This window comes from Equus caballus, chromosome 19 (assembly GCF_041296265.1).
Source record: "Equus caballus isolate H_3958 breed thoroughbred chromosome 19, TB-T2T, whole genome shotgun sequence".
In the NCBI taxonomy this organism is placed as follows: Eukaryota; Metazoa; Chordata; class Mammalia; order Perissodactyla; family Equidae; genus Equus; species Equus caballus.
Window position 1 is genome coordinate 67,264,260 of NC_091702.1, and position 17,348 is coordinate 67,281,607.

General features: G+C 37.8%; 1 protein-coding gene across 1 annotated transcript in view; it reads right to left on the reverse strand.

The window, feature by feature from the left end:
• Positions 1–17,348, reverse strand: part of ARL6 (ADP ribosylation factor like GTPase 6) — a 40,734-nt gene that overhangs the window by 20,895 nt on the left and 2,491 nt on the right. Inside the window, exons 2-5 of the mRNA XM_001504416.6 lie at positions 16,518–16,667; positions 10,836–10,897; positions 10,345–10,413; positions 5,411–5,505 (exon numbers count right to left, since the gene is read on the reverse strand). Of these exons, the coding sequence (XP_001504466.1) occupies positions 5,411–5,505; positions 10,345–10,413; positions 10,836–10,897; positions 16,518–16,640 (349 nt within the window). The 5' untranslated portion in view covers positions 16,641–16,667. The remainder of the gene's footprint in view (positions 1–5,410; positions 5,506–10,344; positions 10,414–10,835; positions 10,898–16,517; positions 16,668–17,348) is intronic.

A 17,348-nucleotide genomic window follows, 5' to 3' on the forward strand; every position in this document is an offset into this window, starting at 1 on the left:
TTGTAACTAAAAGCCCTTCACTACAAGAAACCCTCAAGAAGGTTCTCATACCTGAAAAAAGAAAAAAGGGAGAAAGAGGTCACAAACCACAGACTAGGGAGACCGATGGATAGAACCAGAACAGGATAGCAAATATTCAACTATAGCATTAGGGTAAAGGTAAGGAAACTACCAAAGCGAGGACGATCTTATCACTCTAACTACAAATTCATAACATGAGTTGGAATAAGAAATGAAAATAATTATTTAGGAGGGGAAGAGCAAAGGGTCTAAATCAGTATAGGCCAAGTAAGTAAGAGACCACCAGAGAATAGACTATTATACACGAGATTCTAAATGCAAACTTCAGGGTAGCCACTAACCTAAAAAACAGAACAGAGTCACAAAACATAAATAAGCAAAAATCTAAGAAACCCAGCATAAGAAATTGCAGTATTAAATGGGTAGGCTAAAGCACAGAGGAAAAGAAACACAAGAAAACAAGATAATGAGCGACAGATTGAAGCATTAAGTCCACATGCATCAATAATCACTCTCAATGTAAACGGATTGAACTCTCCAATAAAAAGACACAGAGTGGCAAAATGGATTAAAGAACAAGATCCAACAATTTGTTGCCTCCAGGAAACACACCTCAGCCCCAAGGACAAAGACAGGCTCAGAGTGAAGGGGTGGAGGACCATACTTCAAGCTAATAGCAAGCAAAAAAGGGCAGGTGTTGCAATTCTTATATCAGACAAAGTGAATTTCAAAATAAGACAGGTAAAGAAAGACACAGAGGGACAATATAATGATCAAAGGGACACTTCATCAAGAAGAAATAGCGCTTATAAATATCTATGCACCCAACACAGGAGCAGCAAGATTCATAAAGCAACTATTAACAGACCTAAAGGAAGATGTTAAAAACAACACAATAATAGTAGGGGACTTCAACACCCCACTCACATCAATTGACAAATCATGCAGACAGAAAATCAACAAGGAAATAGTGGAGCTAAATGAAAAACTAAAACAATTGGGCTTAATAGACACATATAGATCACTTCATCCAAAAACAGCTGAATACACATTCTTCTCAAGTGCACATGGAACATTCTCAAGGATAGACCATATGTTGGGAAACAAGGCAAGCCTCTACAAATTTAAAAAAAATTGAAATAATAACAAGCATCTTCTCCGATCATAATGCTATAAGGCTAGAAATTAATTACAAGAAAAAATCTGAGAAAGGCACAAAGATGTGGAGACTAAACAACACACTACTGAACAAGCAATGGATCATTGAAGAAATTAAAGAAGAAATCAAAAAGTACCTGGAAACAAATGAAAATGATAACATGCCATACCAACTCATATCGGATACAGCAAAAGCTGTATTAAGAGGAAAATTCATCGCAATACAGGCACATCTTAACAAACAAGAAAAATCCCAAATAAGCAATCTTAAACTACACTTAACTGAACTAGAGAAAAAAGAACAAATAAAGCCCAAAGTCAGCAGAAGGTGAGAAATAATAAAAATCACAGCAGAAATAAATATTATTGAAATGAAAAAGGCAGTAGAAAGGATCAATGAAACAAAGAGCTGGTTTTTTGAGAAGACAAATAAAATTGACAAACCCCTAGCCAGACTTACAAAGAAAAAAAGGGAGAAAGCTCAAATAAACAAAATCAGAAATGAAAGAGGAGAAATAACAACAGACTCTGCAGAAATACAACGGATTATAAGAGAATACTACTAAAAACTATATGCCAACAGAATGGATAACCTAGAGGAAATGGATAAATTCTTGGACTCCTACAATCTCCCAACGCTCACTCAAGAAGAGGCAGACAATTTGAACAGACAAATCACAAGGAAAGAGATTGAAACAGCAATCAAAAACATACCAAAGAATAAAACCCCAGGACCAGATGGCTTTCCTGGGGAATTCTACCAAACTTTCAGAGAGGATTTAATACCTATCCTTTTCAAGCTATTCCAAAACATCAGGGAAGATGGAACACTTCCTAACACATTCTATGAGGCCAACATCATGCTGATACCAAAACCTGACAAGGACACCACGAAAAAAGACAACTACAGGCCAATATCACTGATGAACATAGATGCAAAAATTCTAAACAAAATTTTGGCAACCAGAATTCAGCAATTCATGAAAAGGATCATACATCATGATTAGGTGGGATTCATACCAGGGACACAGGGATGGTTCAACATCCGCAAATCAATCAACGTGATACACCACATCAACAAACTGAGGAATAAAAACCACAGGATCATCTCAATAGATGCAGAGAAGGCATTTGACAAGATCCAACAGCCATTTATGATAAAAACTCTGAACAAAATGGGCATAGAAGGAAACTACCTCAACATAATAAAGGCCATATACGACAAACCCATAGCCAACATCATACTTAATGGGCCAAAACTGAACCCCATCCCCCTGAAAACAGGAACGAGATAAGGATGCCCTCTATCACCACTCTTATTTAACATAGTACTGGAGGTCCTGGCCAGAGCAATCGGGCAAGAAAAAGGAATAAAAGGAATCCAAATAGGGAGGGAAGAAGCGAAACTCTCGCTGTTTGCAGACGACATGATCTTATATATAGAAAACCCCAAAGAATCCATTGGAAAACTCTTAGAAGTATTCAACAACTACAGCAAAGTTGCAGGGTATAAAATCAATTTGCATAAATTAGTAGCATTTCTATATTCTAATAATGAACTAACAGAAAAAGAACTCAAGAACACAATACCATTCACAATCGCAACAAAAAGAATAAAATACCTTGGGGTAAATTTAACTAAGGAAGTGAAGGACCCATATAATGAAAATTACAAGGCCTTTCTGAGAGAATTGGATGACGACATAAGGAGATGGAAAGACATTCCATGTACATGGATTGGAAGAATAAACATAGTTAAAATGTGCCTTCTACCTAAAGCAATCTACAGATTCAACGCCATCCCAAACAGAATCTCAGTGACATTCTTTACAGAATTAGAACAAAGAATCCTAAAATTCACACGGGGCAACAAAAGACCCCGAATTGCTAAAGCAATCCTGAGAAAAAAGAACAAAACGGGAGGCATCACAATCCTTGACTTCAAAACATACTACAAAGCTACAGTAATCAAAACAGCATGGTACTGGTACAAAAACAGGTGCACAGATCAATGGAACAGAATTGAAAGCCCAGAAATAAAACCACACATCTATGGATAGCTTATCTTTGACAAAGGAGCTGAGGGCATACAATGGAGAAAAGAAAGTCTTTTCAACAAACGGTGCTGGGAAAACTGGAAAGCCACATGTCAAAGAATGAAAATTGACCATTCTTTTTCACCATTCACCAAAATAAACTCAAAATGGATCAAAGACCTAAAGGTGAGACCTGAAACCATAAGGTTCCTAAAAGAAAACGTAGGCAGTACACTCTTTGACATCAGTATTAAAAGGATCTTTTCGGACACCATGTCTTCCCAGAGAAGGGAAACAATAGAAAGAACAAAAAAATGGGACTTCATCAGACTAAAGAGCTTCTTCAAGGCAAATGAAAACAGGATTGAAACAAAAAAACAACCCACCAACTGGGAAGAAATATTTGCAAGTCATATATCTGACAAAGGCTTAATATCCATAATATATAAAGAACTCTCACAACTCAACAACAAAAAATCAAACAACCCAATCAAAAAATGGGCTGGAGACATGAACAGACATTTCTCCAAAGAAGATATATGGATGGCCAACAGGCACATGAAAAGATGCTCATCATCGCTGATCATCAGGGAAATGCAAATCAAAACTACACTAAGATATCACCTTACACCCATTAGAATGACAAAAATATCTAAAACTAATACTAACAAATGTTGGAGAGGTTGTGGAGAAAAAGGAACCCTCATACACTGCTGGTGGGAATGCAAACTGGTGCAGCCACTATGGAAAACAGTATGGAGATTCCTCAAAAAATTAAAAATAGAACTATCATACAATCCAGCCATCCCACTACTGGGTATTTATCCAAAGAGCTTGAAGTCAACAATCCCAAAAGTCCTATGTACCCCAATGTTCACTGCAGCATTATTTACAATAGCCAAGACATGGAAGCAACCTAAGTGCCCATCAACAGACGAATGGATAAAGAAGATGTGTTACATATATACAACGGCATACTACTCAGCTGCAAAACAGAACAAAATCATTCCATTTGCAATAACATGGATGGACCTTGAGGGAATTATGTTAAGTAAAATAAGCCAGCTAGAGAAGGATAATCTGTGTATGACTCCACTCATATGAGGAATTTAAAAATGTGGACTAAGAGAACAGTTTAGTGGATACCAGGGGAAAGGTGGGGTGGGGGGTGGGCATAAAGGGTGAAGTGGTGCACCTACAACACGAATGACAAACAGTAATGTACAACTGAATTCACACAGGATTGTAACCTATCATTAACTCAATTAAAAAAAAAATCTTTTGGCTTGAGTAAGGCCAGAAATGCAGAGTTCCACAATACTTACTGGAGCATTGTTTGTAGTGTGGAAAAATAAAAAGAGTATCTATCAGTAGGTGAATGATTGAATGAATGGTGATACACTCACAGTATGGCATATCAGGCACCATTAAAAAGAATAATTACATATATGCAGTCGGACTTAAAGGATTTCATGCAGTGTTATTTGAAGGTAGGAAGATGCAGAAGAGCATATAGAATATGATCCCATTATAGTCAATAACAGTGACAGTCCTCATAGCCCCCAACCCCATATATACCTTTAGTACCTGTATATGTATGTATGCAAGGATGCACATATGTATGTATATGTGTGTGTGTGTGTGCATATATATATGTGAATGCTATGGTATATATAAAGGTATGAGAGAAAAAAACACCAAACTGTTAATACTGGTATCTTGAAAGGGGTGGGGCTGACAGTTGGAATTTAAAAACAGAAAAGATTTGTTTTAAAAGAATTCCCACAATAAATCTGTAAGAAATACTGTGATTACACATACATACATGCACATGTAAAGATGGTAACCAAAAAAACCTAATGAGAGTTGAAAGACATGGCTTTTTACTTTTTTCCTTACTCGTTTTCTGTCTGCATTTTTTGCTATTGACACATAGTCTTTATGTAATCTTAAGAAAAAGGCATTTTTATTTTTGGAAAGCATTGCAAATAGCTTTGAAATTTAAAAGATACACAGTGCTATAGGTAAAAATATTATGAATTCTGCATTATGAATATGTTTTAAAGTTCAAAAATTTTAAATAAAAGATAATTACATTGTGTAAGCAACACTTTTTGCCAACACCCAAGAACAAAACATGCTATGTAAACAGACGCCAAAGCAACAGATCTCACAGACTGAAAGACACAACATACCTGGATGGTTGAGAAGGGTATCGAGTTCCTCCTTGGCCACAACCATTCTTAGTCTATCACTACTGTCAATGACAAAAATAATGGCTTGTCCTTCTCTGTATAATACAAAGAATGAGAAAAATTAAGATAAACCTACACATTTCTCCATGTTTGCTATTCATCTGCATTTCCTAACCTGTATATTATCTCCTCATATCTTATGTCCACTTATGATTACAGGCTTTGGTGCTGTTTCTTATTAGATTATATAAGTGATTAATATAGTAACTATTAGTGATATTTCATGTAACAATTTCTTTTTATTTGGATGATAATATGATAAATTTAATGATTTATTTCATAATTTTAAAAAATTACAAGAAAAACCATAACCATATTACACAGATACAATGATTAATATTTTCGTGTAAATCAATTTTTTTTTTTTTAAAGATTTTATTTTTTCCTTTTTCTCCCCAAAGCCCCCCGGTACATAGTTGTATATTCTTCGTTGTGGGTTCCTCTAGTTGTGGCATGTGGGACGCTGCCTCAGCGTGGTCTGACGAGCAGTGCCATGTCCGCGCCCAGGATTCGAACCGACGAAACACTGGGCTGCCTGCAGCGGAGCGCGCGAACTTAACCACTCGGCCACGGGGCCAGCCCCTCGTGTAAATCAATTTTGACATTTCCTTTGTGTACATTGACATATGAATATCTACATCTGTATTTAAATGGGACCCTGCTTTTCCACACCCTGCCTTTCTAATATACATGTACATTTCCTTGATCTTTTTGTGCAGTATAGTTTGATCTACTTTCATATGAAACATTAAAGCTCTACACCAGTGTTTCCTGAATATTTTTACCATAACCACAGTAAGAAATACCTTTTACTTTAAGATGCAGTAGACACCTAAGTATATGTAAATATATTTGAAATAAGTCTCCTGAAACAATACTTAGAAACAGCTTTTACTTTATTCTATTTGATTTTTCTAAGCTGATCACCAGCCAGTGAACCGGCTTAAGAATTCAATTATAGGGCCGGCCCCATTGCCGAGTGGTTAAGTTTGTGCACTCCACTTTGGCGGCCCAGGGTTTGCTGGTTCAGATCCTGAGGGGCGTGGACTTATACACTGCTCATCAAGCTGTGCTGTGGCAGCATCCCACATAAAAGAACTAGAATGAGACACAATTACATATCAGGGCTTTGGAGAAGGAAAAAAAAAAAGAGGAAGATTGTCAACAGATGTTAGCTCAGGACCAATCTTCCTCACCAAAAAAAAAAGCATACTTAAAAAAAAAAGAATTCACTTATAGATCCCACTGGCACTTCAAAAATCACTGATTCTCTCTGTGCCTTTCTTTTAATGGTGATGAGGTATGACATTGCATGGGTGTGTCATCAAATATTGTGCCAAACTTCTATTGTTTGACTTACAGGTTATTTCCAATTTTCATTATTATGAAAAATTTGGGGATAAACACCCTCCTAAACACATTTTTAAAATTTCTTGATACTTTAAGATTTGCGCTAAGGAATAAAATTTCTAGGAATACATACAAAATTTAAAGTTTCAGATAAACACTAACAAATTGTCCTCCAGAAACACTGTATCAATTCATACTACTACCAGTGCTTTTCCACCCCCTTGCCAGCACAGCTATCATTCTTTTCCATTTTTGCCATTCTAATAGCACATTATCTTACTTGGTTTTCATTAATTGCTAGTGAAGTTCAATATATTTTCATATATTTATTGGACATTCATACCTTTTTGTGAATCACTTATTCCGGCCATAAATTAAGACTTTGAAGTTCAATGTCATTAGTAATCAATGAATATAAAAATCAAACAACTTTTTAATACTGTTTTCTCCCATCATTTAAAAAAATGCACATCATCACAGTCATACAGTACTAGGAGATACAGAAACTGATACAGCTGGAAATATCTATTAAGAGCTTTAAAAATGTTCAATCGCTTTGAGCCAGTAACTTTTATTTCTGGAATTTATTCTAAGGAAACATGAACTATGACAAAGATTTATGCAACAAGATGTTAAACGAAGGTTTGTTTATAATGTTCAAAAACTGAGAATAGCCTTTATGTCCCAAAATAGAGAAATGATTAAGCAAATTTTGGCACAGGCACATGAAAAAATATTGGGCAGCCGTTAGACTTGTATTCTTTGCCTGTTTTTCTTGATTTACTCTTACCATAGAATGTTAATTGGAAAAGCAGGATAAAAATCTATCTATGGTACATAATTTAGAGGGTTCCTTTCTCAATTACGTAAAGTACAAAACATATATTTCAAAAAAGAGGAAACATATCAAAGAGATTAACAATGGTAAATTTATTAATAGTGAGATTTACGGAAAACAATTTTTTATATTCTTTTCTATATTTTCCAAACATTACAAAACGCGCACTCCTTATATTTTATACTTTATTTCTTTTTTAATGGTAAGACTAATATGCAAAAGTTATATAACAATTAACATCACAGAATCATATAAATGCCAAAATAAACTTCCTTTATAATATTATCATTCCAAAAACAAATGCCATTAATGGTGTGGTGCACATTCCACTGATAAATTTTCTTCTCTCTATATATACTAAGCACATATTTTTATTAAGAATATTTTTCTTTATATAATTGAGATATTAAAAATGTCAGTACAAATAATGCTCAACACATATTCTTCTTTGTATCTTTGCCCACTAGTCCTAAAGATACCGTACTTTTCACAAAGCAAAAATGATGGCTGGGGCATGAACATTTTTCATTTTAACAGATACTGATAAATTACCCTGAAGAGGATGTTACATTTCCATTGTAAGAGTGGCCTGTTTTGCCAACAGTAGACTTAATCTTTTTAACCCCTTTCAGTCTAACAGATTAAAATGTACTTGTTCTTTCATAATTGTTAAAGTATAGAGATACAGGAAATAAGTTTACTATTATGGTAGACTTCTCAATAGTAACCATATTAACCAAGCTACAATCTATCTATAATATTCCTGAATTCATTAACTTCTTCCAAAAAGATTTTGAAGAAAAAGGAGTTAAAATCAGAAAAAGTTTCCTCTTGTTGAAGTACTATTTTCTATGTTTTTGTTCCCTGTAATTAAAATAAATGTTATGTTTAAAATAGTAGCTGAAGTAAATACATTTTTAAAAAAGGGAATCATTTACCAACTAATTAGAGGAGGAATAAAAACAATTCTATACTAAAAACTCAAGTTACCTGAAAAAACACCCCAAACAAAACAAAACCAAAAAAACAGTCACATTTCCCCAGGGAATTTAATGCAGGATACCACCAACATGCCTCTTTTCCTTGTTCAAATGGATCCTCAAATCTAAAGCACTCTTTTCTCTGTACTTCAGAGCTCCTCTGCATCTCCGTGATTTAAAGAGGCCTTCAATCTATTAGTACTCACTGAAAAGAATACCTGGAACACGTCTCCTCTGGTTCACATCCGAGGAATACACTGTCCTGTGTTCCCACGTTAAAGGAAAGAATCAATCACTCAAAATTAAAATCTGATCTGGCAGTCATCACATACCATTTCAAGGCAAGAGTTACAGACAGTGACAAGAGGGCATTTCCTCAAAGGCTGCTGTTTGTAAGTTTCAGACTCCAAAAGTGAGCCACATGCTGTCTACGGAAGGGAGGAGCCTGGCAGCACTGCAGGTTAACGAATTCACGTTAACACCACGGTGAACCTCAAGAGGGTACAACACACAGGGATTCCAGCACCTTGACAGCTGCTAATATGAAGTAATTAGTGAGAGCTTGATTTGCATATGCTGAAAAATATCTTGTTTAGAATGATTGTAGAACAAATAGGTCAACCACTAGACAGCACTGTTATTTCAACTAAATTTATTCTATAAATATTTACTACCCAGCATCATACTTGGCCTTGAAAAAATAATCTGAATTAGAAATAATCCCTGGCCTTGAGTTCACAATCCCATTAGGGAGGCAGCTGTGGTACACAATGATGACAGACACGTGAATGGAGAGAGTACTGTGTGGACATGGGGGGCACCATGACTGGGCAAAACAGTGAAACTTCTGTGGAAACTGATAAAGAAACCTTAGCCAAACTGGACAGGGAAGGCCTGTGGGGGGCTCTCACACCCCAGGCAGTTACCCCAAACAGGAAGACATGGACTCTGGCATCTGGACCAGAAGCACAGCTGCCTAACTACTGAAGGAAGGTTTCTCTCCCTCCTGGCAACAGCCCAGCCAATCAGAAACGCTTCAGCTCAGCCAATCAGAAACTCCACAGCTCAGCCAATGAGAAATGCTGCATGTCAGCCAATGAGAAACCACAGTTCAGCCAATGAGAAACTCCACGGCTCAGCCAATCAGAAACACCGCAGCTCAGCCAATGGGAAGCCGTTGCTGCCCTGAACTGTCACTCTCCCCCAATGGGCTTTCCTTTAGAGCAGCCCCTCCCTCTCTCCCTTTTCCTCTACAAAAGCAGCGCCCTTGGTTGTTTTCTGGATTTGCCTAGGGTTTGCCATAGCGTGCACGTCCCAAATTGCAGTTCTTTTGGCTATTCCTGAGTGAACTCATTTTGAGGGTAAAATAGATGAATTTCCTTTTAAGTTGACACTTTACAGAGGAGGTGAATTTTGAGCTAGTCTTTAAAGCATTAAGATATGAACCTTGAGCTGCAGAGAGATAGGGTAGAACAGTGTTAAAAACAGAAACAGTACCTGCAAAGGCCCAAGGTCATGAAGGATACGAAGCATTTGAGAAATAATGTCAAGTATGACTGCACTTTTTTTAAAATTAGGAAATATGCTTAAATTATAGGAAAAAAAATAAACATTGCAACCCAGCCCATGTAATCTTTTAGATTTCTGATCATTTCTGTTATTAAAATACAACCATATAGTTAAGTAATATTCACAAATATACTTACTTATAATAGTGTTCCCAGAGATTTCTGTATCTTCCTTGACCTGACATATCAAACACTGTAAAAGACAAACTACAAAAAAAGAAAAACAAACAACAACAAAAACAGGACATTATAAGCTACTAACTTAAAATGTAACTTTTACTTAAAATTGTAAATTGTTTTTCAATCAAAGAAACCACCCTTGAATACACAATATTCAACTTGGGCCAATCTTCAAGTGCCATAAAATGAATTTATTGAATATAAATATGATTTTTCAATGGATAACATATAAAAAGAGATGTTTTCTTTGCTAGCGACATTATCAGAGTTTGTCTAAACTCTAAATTCTGAAAAAAAACCCAGAGGCAGTGGTACAAATATTTTAATGCCTACAGGCTTCTGAAACAACAAATTTCTTTTTCTAAACGTAGGAGGAATGAGTAGGTAGATCTAATATTATCATTTTTCACCCACAACTTCTTAGTCACAAGTATAATAAAGTGAATTACCTGGATGATTTAAATTTCTCTATGCTGAATCCTATCGTTGGAACTATATCTTGAGATTGAGCCTTTAAGAGAAAAAATAAGTTTAGAAATTTGCAATTGCCAAAGAAAAATTTTTCGTCAGGTTAAAAAAAAGCATCCAGATTTCCAATTCTAAAATCTGCCACTGAGGATTAAACAAAATTACAATTTTTGCAACGGGATAACTGTGTGAATTCTTTAAAGTTTAAGATTTACTAATAAGGAATCTGCATAACATGTGTGTCTTAATTCACGTTTTGTGGCTTGCTGAAGTTACCAAGGACTTCACGTGGTTTGGTGAGTCACCCTGAGTTCGTTCACACACAGGACTTTCTAATCTTCCATCACATACTTATTGAGTTTATACACGCTATGGAGGCCAGTCCTCATGTCTAGATGGTGCATATACACGGGCCCTGCTCTCATGGAGCTGAAGATGCAGAGGAGGTGAACAGCAATAAACAACTAGGTTACGAATGAACACAACTTCTGGCAGTGATGCGGGCAATGAAAGGTGACCGGGTGGGAGGCCACCGGGCAGAGGAGGTTGGCCTGGGGCATGGAGGAAGGGTGCCCAGGAAAAGCCTCTCTGAGGAGGCAACATCTGACCCAGGAGTGAATATCAAGACAGGGAAAAGCTACCACAAGATCCTGGCAAACAACATTCCAGTCAGAGGGATTAGCCAGCACAAATGACCCCAAGACACGGAGGAACATACCCCCCAGTAAGCCTGTCTGTCTCAGGTGCCCTGAGGAAGGGACAGGGCTGTCTGCAACCAAGCAGGAGAGGCAGGGCCCCGAGGCTGTGGTGGGGAACATGTGTGGAGAAAAGACTGCTGGGGCAAGGGAACAGCAGGAGACCTGCCGCCAAGTCCCGCAGGCAGTGACAAGCCTCACACTGACCACCTACCTCATCAAACGCCTCCTTCTGAACAAAACCCTAGGAGTCATTCTTGACTCCTCCCTTCCCACGCCCCCGACAGAACACCACCCCCTCAGCTCACTCACTATTCAGGCCTCCCCGTTTCCTGCTGTGAGCAGCTACAACAGTCTCCTAATGACTCCTACCCGCTCACGTGCTCCCTTAGACAAGTTACGCAACTTCTCTAAGCCTTAGTTTTCTCAAATGTGAAACACGTTATTATTACCCTTAACTCATAAAGTTATCACGAGAATTAAATGAGTTAACTGATGCCAAACACTCAACACAGTGTCTGGCCCACAGTACATACTCCACAAATATTTGCTGTTATTATAATTATACTCCCTGATTTCAGTCTCGTCCCCAATTTTCTCCACACTCCCACAAGTGTAACTTAAAAAATAACCCCTTGAGTTCACCTTGCTGCTTTCACGTGAAAACAGGAGGAGGAGAGGGGAAACTGCTGCCCCACAGCATATGTTCACTTTGGTAGTCTACTTCTGGAAACTCAAAACTCAGATGGAAAGGCAGAAGCTGAAAGCCCTGGCGCTAGTCACCTCAGCAGCGATGTGCCGGGGAGAAGGCCTCTGCAGAGCGGCCCTGGGTCACCTTCTGACGTCTGTTTATTCCGCTTTCCTCCCATCCTACGAGCTGCCTAGTGTTCTTCTGTTTATGGTAGACAGAATTTACTCCCTGCAATTCAGATTCCTGCCTCGTACCTTAGGGTTCCTTCAATACACAACAAACTTTGGAATAAAGAGTTTCCTAATTTTTGTTGTCCCAAAATGTTCCACTGTTCTGATTTTAAGGGTTTTCATGTGCCAATCATGTGATAAAATTATCCGCTATTATTATTAGGAAAACATACGAAAAATAAAAAAGTGAGGAAGTCAAAAGTTTAAAGACAGCTCAGAAAGTATGCCTCAAGATAGCAGGCTTGTCTCCCCCATTGTAATGAGAACATTCTCCTAGCCCCTCCAACATCACCCGGCTGCTTCGCAAACTCTTTGTTTCCAGAGAATCTCCCTTTAACTTGCTGTTTTGCTTAAGAGGGATAAAATTAACCAACTTTCTTTTCTTCCCCTCACTTCTAAAGTTCTAATGTAAGATAATTAGAAAGTAGAAACTGCACAAATTAATCAGGATAGGACAAGATATGTGACCTGGGACTTCCAGATTCAAGTGGGATTCATTTTCTTCTAAGGAATTGCAAAAGATAGTCTCCAACATTCATCTGTCCCTGCTCTATCCAGGAATAAAACATTTAGTCATTCTCTAAATCAGACAGTGAATGGTGCAAAGCAAGCAAAAAGTGTAGGAATTACGACCTAAGTGGAGCAAACCATCTGAGACAGCCCAGGGATAGACAAACATCAACAAAAATAGAACAAGATTCCTGAGAGAGACCCTATTTGATTAGTGTCATTAAGTGCTGAAAATGACATCCTTGGTGCCATCAGTCATCATTCCCTGCCAAAAAATGAAAATAAAGAAATCACCCATCAGTCCATTCATCCAAAAATATACTTAAGTATCAAGCAATATTCTAGGTAATCAGGACGCAGTGTTGAATAACAAAAGATCTGTGCTCTTGTGGAATTTAAATTTACTATGAGGAAAAATTTAATAAACAAGTTACCAACTGAATATACAACATAATTTCAAATTGTTTCAAACGCTGAGAATGTATAATTGGATGATGTGACAGAATGAGAGCAGTTATGTCGGGGAATGGGGGGAAAATGGGAATTTTAACAGAAAGGTGTTCATAAAGTACATCTCTAAGAAAATGACAGCTAAGACCAGATTCTTGAAAAGAGTGAACAGGTTAAAATGTTCCCCCTCTCTCCCTATTCATCAGTTTAAAAGACACCAGCAACCTCAATATATTGACAATAAACAAACATTAAGATAGCTTAATATTAAAATCCAGTTTAGGTCCAGTAAGTATCTAATTATATAGAAAATGATATTAATCTCAAAAAAATAAGAGATTACTATAAATAAGATTTGCAATTTTTTTTATAAGACATTCCCTAAGAGCATTGTAGATTTCTATAATTCACTTAATTCATTAGGAATAATGTTTCTAATAGTAGATGTAAGCTCACCAGAGGCTCTTTTTAGGTTTGAAGGCAGGGAGGAAGCGAGTGTTACATATCTACCTGAGTGACAGAGGTTTTGGGGCCTAAGTCCCATTTCAAGCGGCCTCTTGTCTATTATCACCAAGTTAAAAAAAAAAAAACAAAGACACTTACTCTGCTCTCAGGATCTAGAGATGAATCGTTACGAGGAGACAGGATATTTGCCCAAAGATTAAGGCTCAGGAAGTGGTGTCAGCAATTAGGTGATCCCCTTAAAATAGCCCAGGAGCTGTTGAGGCTGGTTCCATAACTGACCAGATGTAACAGAGAGGCAGGGATGTTGGAAGGCAGTAGAAGATTAATTAAAAAGCCTCAGTTATTAGCTCTGTACCAGGGTTTTCCTGGGGCTCTCCCTGACCAATGTGGTAAGTGAGGCAGGGTCAATACGTCCTTCACAAGACCAGTCTGAAACAGGGGTATTAAAATATTTCAAGATGACAGACTGAGCACAGGCTGTCTCCTTCCCTTTCTGCCTCAATTCCCTAGAAATGACAGAAATTATGAAAAAAATTCCATAACTAAGTTAAAAAATAAGAGCAAGAGTCTTCAAAAGACCAACCCTGTTTAGGGGAAAAACTTGTTCCCATCCATAGCAAAGATTATTCCTATGGTAATAACCATGTCTGGGACAGAAGGTCACTACACTGCTGGGGACGACAAAAGAGGAGACTATAATTTCTATTTTGTTCTTTGAAAGTTATTTCTGACAGTGCGAGTATAGTAGGCACTGAGGGGCCGGTCTATTTTGGGGCTATTAACTGTGGCTCTGGCTTCAATAACTTTGTACTTATTTGAGACTACTTTTACCGCTCCCCCCCCCAAAAAGTTACTTTTGAGACTATTCTTTGATGTGGAGAAAATGGAAAGGCCTCCTGTAGAACAGGCCCTTACCTAAGGACACTCCCTTGTAATCTTGCGCACCTACGGCTCCTGTGCAGATAGAGCTCACCAGTCACTGCAGCCCAGGTGGATCTAGTGACAGCCAGTTCACAGCATGATTACGCACCCAGGCACAGGCGGGTAGGGTCCTACTTCGCCAGACATCCGTGGTTCTCTAAATTCATTTCTGGACCCCATCCAACTGGGTAGGATGGTATATCTTCCTCTTAAGGACTGATAAAGAAATTTCTTGTAATCACCTAGGTCAGGAGACAGACTCCAATGTATCTGGGCCTTTTTCCTTATTGAGGAAGAATGTCTTTTTCCCTGTCTACCTTTAATTACTATATCGAACAGCAACATTTCCCACTCTCCAAGAGTACTTAAGAGTACCAGCTTCTTGGGGCTGGCCGGGTGGCACAGTGGTTAAGTTCATACATTCTGCTTCAGCGGCCCGGGGTTCACCAGTTCGGATCCCAGGTGCGGACTTAGCACCGATGGTCAAGCCACACTGTGGCAGGCATCCCACATATCAAGGAGAGGAAGATGGGCAGGGATGTTAGCTCAGGGACAGTCTTCCTCAGCAAAAAGAGGAGGATTGGCAGTAGATGTTAGCTCAGGGCTAATCTTCCTCAAAAATTAAAAAAATATAAAAAAATAAACAAAAACAGTACCAGCTTCCTAATTTTTGCCCTATCTGTATGCAGTCTATATTATCTTTTATTCAACAATTGTCATTAATTGATTAATGGTTTTTACCTAAATAAATGTATTTATAACTGTAAATGCTAGTTTCCTACCCAATATTCATTCTTCCCGTCTTACTTACAGGACCCCTATTATTTCTGCTCTGAAAAAAAAAATTCCAGCCTCACGGAGAGATAGGGGTGGCCAGTGAGCTGTAAGTAAGAGTCATTAGTGGGGCTTCTGGGTCAGCTCTTTCAAGAGGGCTTATTTAGCAAGAAGGCCTATTCTGTTGCCCTCTTCTTTTCTCCTTCTTGAGACTTAAGACTATCGACATGATAGTTAACCAAGGTGACCATGTAGAGATCCTGAGGGTGGAGAAGGCACTAAGGATAGCAGAGTGGAAAGACAGAAGATGCCTGGATCTCTTGGGACCACATAGCTGCTATACCAGCCCTGGAATCCCTCCTCTGGCTTATTTAGATGATAGAAAAAGAAGCCTCTCTCTTATTTAGTCCAGTGTCATGTGGGTTTTCTTTACATGAGGCAGAACCTAACTTTAACTTCTGCATCATGTATAGAATGTACTAGCTTATACACTGTCCAGCTATTAAAACAATATGTTCACCTACTTATTACTTAAATGGCTTAAAGTCACCTTGCTCACTGCTGACGGGGAGCACATCACACTCTCAGGAACCTATAAAAATGAGTCACTTTCCCTTTGTTTTGCTCCTCTTGTGAGGAAGGAGCCAAAAAGAAGGCAATGCTACCTGAAAACAAACTCAGCAAATCTGTGAAGATATTTTGAGGAAAAAAGGCATTTGGAAAATATTCAAGTTTAAATAATCAAAATGTACCTGTATACCCACATAAAGGGTATACTGCAAACTACAGCTGACCGATACTTATCGCTTTAGGCTACTACAAGGATTTCATAATATGATTACATGAAGTTATAATGGCAAACAAACTATTCTTCACAGTAACTTTCTCTAGCAGAAAACAAGAAAAGCATCTAACAAAGATACTCACATTTGAAGGTTTCAGTTTGTTAATGATTGTTGTTTTGCCACTATTATCCAGCCCAAGGCACAAAACATGAACCTCCTTCTTCTTCAGGCCAAGCAACACTGAGAGTCTGTCTAGCAATCCCATAATGTGACTCCAACATTGACAAACCAGCTGCAAGTCAGGCAAAAGAAAGATATATTACCCACAGGCACCGTGAGTCTGGAAAATATGAGCATCCATATCAAAAATTTTAATCATTTAAAGACACAATGATGTTGTGAAAACTATGTCAATGTAGCTTTGCGTTAGTAAACCGAGTTTAAGCTGATTACTGGAAAGGAGCCTTAACTGAAATGCAGTTTGGCAGCTTATAACCCCTGGCAACACAGAATAATGCCCTTGAAATACCTGTACATTTCTCATTGTAATTTATAATATTTAAGAAGAAAATGTCATTAAACTCAGTATGATGTGGAGTCTGCCATTCATGATACTTGAAAATATCTGCTGCTTTTTCTGGAAATCTGGAACAATGTCTGGGCAACGGCGTTCATGGAGAGCCTGATGCTGAAGCTTAGAAAATAGAAGGCAGACCAGAAAAATAGAGAAAAATTAGATTTTGGCTACATTATTTGAGCCACTAGCTAAATCTTTTTCTGAAGCCAGCCCATTGCTATATTTTGCAATAATATGAAGTACTAAGTATTAAAGTCACTCTTTTTGTTCGTTTGCTTGATTACATCCAGCTCAGGCTGTGTTTCTATCAGTAGAAACAAAGAATCCTAACTGATATATTTACCTTAACTTTCCCTTAGTCCTTATATACATCTTTGTGAGTCACCACAAACCCAT